The 8,183-nt window shown below is 33.7% G+C and overlaps 1 protein-coding gene across 1 annotated transcript; it reads left to right on the top strand.

Moving 5' to 3' along the window:
• The first annotated feature begins 4,527 nt into the window (after positions 1–4,527).
• LOC110714032 (AAA-ATPase At2g46620-like) lies at positions 4,528–6,714 on the top strand. Its single transcript, XM_021892493.1, is given in 2 exon segments — positions 4,528–5,763; positions 5,765–6,714. Coding segments are annotated over 2 exon segments (1,449 nt in total). The 5' UTR covers positions 4,528–4,872; the 3' UTR covers positions 6,323–6,714.
• The last annotated feature ends 1,469 nt before the right edge of the window (positions 6,715–8,183 follow it).

The raw sequence follows: 8,183 nt of genomic DNA, 5'->3' as shown, positions 1-8,183 counted from the left end.
TAGCCAAAGAACATAAAGTCTTTACGAAAAGAACATGATAATACATTAAATAACATGTTCTTTTTTCTGGTTACTCGAGTGATTGATTTTTTTTTTTTTTAATGTACATACATTAAAGAATATATTGTATAATATAAAGAACATATAGTTCAAACTCAAAGAACATAATCATCAAACTTAAAGAACATATTATGCTCATGTTCTTTATAAATATATATAATGTTCTTTTTTTGCCCATGTTCTTTTAAATATACCTTATGTTCTTTTCGGGTGCACCATGCGCATGGTGCACCCGGGTGCACCAACCATACATTATGATAAGATCAATACTTAAGATAACACGCGCGATGCGTGCGTTATATCTAGTTATGTCTGATTAACTATTTCGATTTATGAACACCCCGCGGCATGAAGGGGTGGTTTATTAATAAACCGTGGATAACAAAGCCTTGCTTATTTAGCAAATTGTAAATGGTAGGTTAGTTAGCTTTCTTTGAAAAGTTTTTAGTTGAAAAAGACAAGAACATGCCTTTCCAACAAGATTATCTGATTATCCCTATCTTATACTGATATCTTATTTAGGATTACTTTGATGATAAAAATTGCAAGTTTTTGGCTACGGTTTTAACACGGAAATTATGAATTAAACTTGAAAGCTATATGTAATCAAATCAGAGTCATATATTTGCTAATCTTGGAATTTATGTAATCAAATCAGAGCCATATATATGCTAATCTTGGAAAGTCACGATAATTCTATATTCAAGAATCCGGATGGCTTTATGCCTTATACCAAATCATGTCCCATTAGTTTTTACTCTGTATTATTATACTCTGTATGATCAAAGTGGATTCTATTATCAAAAAAACCGTTTATAAATATATTACGTATATCTTGTTATTATAAATGAAGTTTTATTATTCACTAAGGCCTGTTCTCTTCACCTTAAAAAAATTATATTAAGTAAAATTAATTTTAGTTCAGTAAAATTAATTTCAGTTCAGTAAAAAAAATTTCAGTTCAGTAAAAATAAGTTCAGTTTAGTAAAATTCAGTTTTCTTAAATAAGAATTATAATAGAAAATAAGTAAAAAAAAAAAAATTCAGTTCAGTAAAAATAATTTCAGTTCAGTAAAATTAAGTTCAGTTCAGTAAAAATAAATTCAGTTCAGTAAAAATAATTTCAGTTCAGCAAAATTAAGGTGAATCAAACAGGGCCTAAATGTCATTCGTGAGAGTGAGGGATATCTCAAGTGGTTAGAGCTCCCCTCCCGATTCCAGATAATCCTAGGATCGATTCTTATCATCCGTTTTTGTGGCTCTTTAAACAACAACAAAAAAAAAATGTCACTCGATTAACTTATTTATAATATGAGGCAAAAACTTGAAAAGCTATGGGTGATTATCTTACGTATATACTTGTACAATAATAAAGGAGTGCATTGTACGTAGAAAAATGGTGGTGGCCATAAATGTTGCATGGGGTTGCCTGCAAAATCCAGCTAGCCCCTTCTTTAAGACAGAAAAGGAGCCCTGCAATTCCTAGCTAGCTCAGACCAAGCTTCTCTCCGATCCCCTCCCTATTTCTTTAATGGGAACCCCCATTTCGAAGATGCATTTACAGTTTTACACCATGCAATTTGTAACTTTTAAGTACTTTAATAGGGTAAGCCGCCGTAGGGTAGACAGCGCGACTCACCTAGAGCATCAACAAGGGCTCAAGGTAAGTCCGACCTCGCAATTATCTAATAGTTGTAGCTACTAACTTATCAAAGTAGAGCTATGTATAGTAGATGTAGTTTTGGTTTAAAGTTACATAACTCCACAAAAGTTACTCGTATGTTAATACTTCGTATTAGTTTAGTGAATATATTTGTATTCACACTTAACTAATACGAAGTACAAATTAAAATCTATGAGTCAACATACAACAGTCGAGCATGGTACAACTTACTATATTTAGTAAAATGTCAATGGTGATTATTGGTAATGGGAAAGGGGCGCTTAGCTTCTAGTCAGTCTCAATAATTTAATTGATAATGGGATAGAGGCACTGATTTGATTAAAGATTGAAAGGTGAAAATCATTAAGCTGACTTTATTTGTACTCCATATTTATACTGTTTTTTCCATCATGTAGCAAAGTTTATAATGTGGATACAAAATTCAACATGAATGACATGAAGGACAAGAATATAGAGTCCAATTTTTAAACCAAGCAGCAAGCATTTGTTCCTCGTTGCCAACAAAAATACAAGGCCAAAATATCTTATCATCACATGGCCCAACTTTGAATTATGGTAATGTCAATGAATAATGATTACTGAGACATCTTTAGTCTAATTTAAAATTTTAGTATGGACTTTAGGGGCTAATCACTCTAAATACACAGTAGTTCGTTAAATTCATTGCCCCGGAACAAGTAAATAAATGGTACAGTAAAGTTGTCCAATATCTTAATCTCTATGGAGTACTATATTTGTAACAAACAAAGACCATTAATGATTCTTGTGTAGTTGTGTGTTGTGTCACCTCCAAAAATTTGATATTGATTGACATTTTTTTTAGAGCCATCTTTGTGTACTTGCTCTAAAGACATTGGATTTTGAAATACAATTTTGAACAATTAATATAATACAATAATAAATTTCGATAGTTCACATAAAACATCATTTAAAGCAATTGATACAGGTTTTGACATTACACGCTTTTTACGATTATATATTGAAATATATGTTTTATACTCATAATCACGTCCCCTCACACGAGAATCCGTTTAGACTAGAAGTGTGGATGCAGTATGGGTCCTCCTCATACCCAACGTTTAATATTCCACTTGAAAGTGGGGGGTGGATGAAATTCGAACCCATGACCTTTATGTCACACTGACTCTGATACCATGTTAGTGGACCAAATCAACCAAAAGTTTAAACTGATGATTGAGGTTCAAGAATATGTTTTATACTCTATCAATTTCCGTATTACTACGCTAATGAATGTCCTCACTATAAGCTGTAAGTATCTCAAAAAGAGGAGCTATACATCATATATATCTCGCATAGTGACAATAAATAGCCACAGTAATAATAACAAATTACAAGTTGATATGGATTTAAGCTCACAAAGATTGATTAGATTAACATAAAAGCCATTCTAATATATCCTGACACACGGTATTGTGTGTTAATGTAGTGAATAATGAATAATTAGGCAATTGATGAGATTCCTCGTAAATAATTACTACTCAAATCTGAAACGTGGGGAGAGTCTGCCATGCTTAACTTAATTAGCTGTAGAAGATTACACTAAAGGCTGTTTCTCACGTGAGATCGACCGTCTTTAAATTCCCACCAGATGTTTAAATTCTATTTCTACCAGTCTTCCACTATCTTTCATTTTTTAATCTCCTCAGGTACTGTTAAAAATTCGTTAGGTACTTAAGAAGTGTTCATTATAAAAAAAGAAAATACATTTGAATGTTTTATTGATTCTTAATTACAGTGTGTTGGGGATGAACTTCACTCTTAGGTAGCGTTTACTTGCTCACTTAAAATCAAGAACTTTTAGCCCTACATTTATTTGGTATGAACTCATTACTCATAAACTTAAATTTGATGAACTTCACTCTTAGGTAGTGTTTATCAAAAGCTTAAACTGATGGTTGAGGCCCAATAATATGTTTAATAATCTATCACTCCCCCGCACATGAAAGACCCTTTAGGCTTAAAATGTGGATGCAACACAGGTCTACTCATACCTAGTGCGAATTTATTTCACTTTGAAAGAGGGGTGAATGAGATTTAAATCTGTGATCTCTATGTCATGTTGGCTCTGATACCATGTAAAGTTAGATAAAGATAAACTTCTACTACCTATCTTTATCTAGCTTTACAAGTTGTGATATACTACCATTAGCCATTTAGCCACATGCATATTCTATGTCTTTAGTTTGCACATGTGGTGTACCTCCAATAAATAAGTACATACAACTCAGTATCCAAGCCTTATTTGTATATAGCATAAATGTATAATTCTTGGCAAAAACTAGTGACCAACACCCCCATAGAATTATTTTCGACAATTGAGTCATTCAAGCCCATCTTTATCTATTGGCAATATCCATTAAATCACATCTTTATCCTCAATTTCAACGTGTTGATCTGATTCAGCAGCAATAAATTCCATTATATCAATACGGACTGTTACAAAGATATTGAGATCTCAGCAACACTTATGTGGTTATGCCTACTCTCTACTCGAAATTAGGAGACACACACCCTTCCATTATTAAAAGCTTAACACAATTCACCACATATCACAGCTAAGAAGAGTAACATCAAAAGTTAAAAACACAATCATAGAAAGAAATAGCCCAATATACTCATCAATGTACCAAATTAATTTTGTAGCATTCCTTAAAAAATAGACATCCCATCCCATCCCATCCCAATGTCTTTTCTTTTTGAATTTACTAATTATTTTTGTAAAAATCCCATCCCATCCCATCCCAATGTCTTTTCTTTTTGAATTTACTAATTATTTTTGTAAAAAAGTGTATGGGTATAAAATGACCCCAAATATAAGTTTTTTTTAAAAAAAGAAAAGAAAAGAAAACAATAAATAGTCCTACCATATATATGTCCTTGCTGTCAAGTAGCTGGGAAATGACGAGGGAGTAGTCCAGCGAATCTATTATTCCTCTCTTATTCTCTCTCTCTCTCCACCCTCCCCTATTCTCCATTCCCTTCACTCTTGACTTCTTCTTCTTCTTCCTTCTCCCAACTCTCTTCTCAATCCCTTAAACTCATCAACAATCTCACCCTTTAAAATGCCCACCTACCATTAATCCCCTCAATCCACCCTTCCAATTACAATGATCACCGATTTCCGGCGGATTATTCTCGCCGTAATTACAACCATAATCTTCCTCGTAATCCTTAGATTATTCCTAAAACGAAAAATTCGAACATCTAAATTCAAAAAATGGTGGCGATTAATCTCTGATAAATTTCACGACCATCAATTTCTTAAAGTCCCGGAGTTTAACGATAATTCCCAGGAAAACCAACTTTTCCGGCGAGTTTCTCTCTACCTTAATTCCCTTGAATCGTTGGAACACTCTGATTATACCAACCTAATTTCCGGCTCTAAACCCACCGACATCCTTCTCTCTCTTAACCCTAATCAAACCATTGTTGACGAATTCCTCGGCGCTCGTCTTGTTTGGACATACGACGTCGTTTCATCCGACACCGCCGCAGAAAAATCCTTCCTCCTGAAGATCAGAAAACGCGACAAACGCCGCGTTTTGCGACCTTATCTCCAACACATTCACACTGTCTCCGACGACATCGACCACCGTGTGAGGGACATTCGGTTGTACACAAACTCCTCTTCTGGGTGGAAAACGACGCCGTTGTCTCACCCGGCAACGTTCGAGACAGTTGCAATGGATCCCGAGTTGAAGAACAAAGTCAAATCCGATCTTGAAACGTTTCAGAAATCGAAGCAGTATTACCACCGACTTGGCCGCGTTTGGCGGCGGAGTTACCTTCTTTACGGACCTTCAGGAACAGGGAAATCAAGTTTCGTCGCTGCGATGGCCAAGAGTTTATCATACGACGTTTACGACCTTGATATCTCCAAAGTTTCAGGTGATTCCGACCTTAAATTCCTCCTCCTTCAAACAAGCCCTAGATCATTAATTCTTGTGGAAGATTTCGACAAATACGTCGCCGGAAAAAAACACCTCATCGCCGTCGTCTTCGGCGGCGGTTACAATCTCCGGCGTACTCAATTTCATGGACGGAGTGGTTAACTCCTGCTGCGAAGAAAGGGTGATGGTGTTCACCATGACAACGAAAGAAGATATTGACCCGGCAATACTACGGCCGGGTCGGGTTGATGTTCATATTTATTTCCCTTTATGTGATTTTAACAATTTCAAGAATTTGGCGAGTAATTATTTAGGAGTGAGAGAACATAAATTGTTTTCTCAAGTGGAGGAAATGTTCAACAATGGTGTTACAATGAGTCCGGCTGAAATCGGTGAGTTAATGATGGTAAATAGGAACTCGCCGAGTCGGGCGATAAAATCGGTAATCAATGCACTGCAAACGACGTCGTATAGTAACGGAGTTGTAGAGAGTTGCAAGGGTACGCCGAAAAACGGGTTCCGGTCAGCAAGGGAATCGGTGGATGAGCCGTTTGACTCAGTTGCAGGAATTGGGTGTAGAGATGGAGTGAAAGAGATCAGGAAATTGTATGGGTTTTTGACAAGAAAAAGTGGCAGAAAATCTGATTCGTTCGATTTGGGTACGTGATCATCAACGCCTCAGGTTGATTTTTTTTTTTTTTTTTTTGGGTTGTGTTGTAAAAAATGATTTTACAGGAATATATTTAATAATATTGGAAATTTTTTGGGCTACAAAAGTTAGAAAAAAAAAATTGGAGGGAGAACACTGGAAGGTGGAAGAACATGGGAAAAAACTCCATGATTTTCAATTATTCAAATTGTTCATAGTACTATTATTATTATTCAAATTAGTTTTAGAAGTTTATGTTTAGCATACTTCTTTTTTTTTTTTTTTTTTTTCTTTTTCCTTTTTGTTAATTGGGGGTTAAAGTTGAACCCTATGATAGATTGGGGATTGTAAATGATTATTTTTTTACTTTAAACAAGTATAGAAAAGAATTTCAGATGTTGTAGATTTTAGAGTAGTTTTGTGCTTCCCTTTTAAGTTTTCTATTATTGGCTAATTATAAGAATTAGTAGCATTCTCAAATTGTGCATTTGCATTTGATAATTCAATGTATAGGATTAATATGAAGCTCAAAATTGAATTACTACCTCTGTTTTTAAATATGATTATTGTTAAAGGAGATTGAAATTTGATCATCTATACTTAAACAAATGTATTGGTGATTATTTTTGCAAAAATAAGTGCAATTTACTCACTATGTACGTATAGTGAGTATTTAATTTTGCGTTGAAAAGTGCTTTCAAGTTTGACATCTTAAATGTAAAAGGGGCAATTTTTTAAAAAGTTGATGAGCTACTTTCTGAATCATAAATGAAAAATGCACATGATGATTAAATTAGCTCATCAAAGTTTAAACACCTTCTTTCAATGTCATGACCAACTTTGATTGAAATATCTAATTGTTTCTCTATTTGGAATCAGATTTACATCAATGTAATGTACTACTCCCTTCTACTCAAATTTTCTTCCATATAACTTCTCACCTATATTGAAGAAAAATCAATCCCTGAATATCATATACATTTTAAAGATATTATTACAAAAAATCATATATTTTGCATATGTTTTAAAGATATTATTAGTCCAATGTGTGTAATATGGTATGCCTAATGCTTTTTATGCCAACACCATCAGAGAGTATCAGCATAATTTTATGCATGTAAACATCTACTTCCCACCATATACTTTTTTTTAAGTATGGTATTGATGAATGAGTGCAAGTCAAGATATGAGAATGCTGTAAATAGAAGTATCAAATTTTACCTAAAAAAGTCTAGTTACTTACCAAATGATACATTTATGTTGGTTTAGAAAATCTCAATGCCTTTTTTTCCTTCTGGAAATCTGGGTATAACTTGACAATAGTCACAGTTTAGATTTGTTGATCCAATAAACACAAGTTTTGACCCTTAATCTAAGATAATTGGTTGGGCCTAAACCCTGGTAATTCCTGGGAAATTATGTGGCATTATAGTTGTGTTAAACAAAGTTGCAAATATTGATCATGTTGTCTTGTAGTATCATATTGTGGTGCAAGACTGTTAGTACTAGTTTAATCAAGATTATTTTGAGGGGATTTCAACAGGTTTTGGGAAATAGACTATTTTTTCTAAAACATTGTGCTAGACTGCCAGATTTACTCCTATAGTCCTGGAGTATTCAATTATCACTTAATATGACCAGAAAATTTATCTATTAGTGGTAATCATCCAATTTTATTAGTGAAAATATATAGTACTGTAGTACTATAAAATATAATCAAATAGTAAAAGGGTAAGATTTTCAAGCAGTTAATAGTCTTTATACTATGTCATTAGAAATCTTTATTTAGTTACTTGTGCAGAGTGCCTTAGAATCATTTTTAATAACGTCAAGATAAAATTCTCCTTACTATATTCACATGTTTAAATTAGCAACACTT

Source organism: Chenopodium quinoa, unplaced genomic scaffold, assembly GCF_001683475.1.
Source record: "Chenopodium quinoa cultivar QQ74 unplaced genomic scaffold, ASM168347v1, whole genome shotgun sequence".
Taxonomy (NCBI): domain Eukaryota; kingdom Viridiplantae; phylum Streptophyta; class Magnoliopsida; order Caryophyllales; family Amaranthaceae; genus Chenopodium; species Chenopodium quinoa.
Note: the sequence above shows the minus strand (reverse complement) of the source record. Positions and strands in the feature narration are given on the sequence as shown.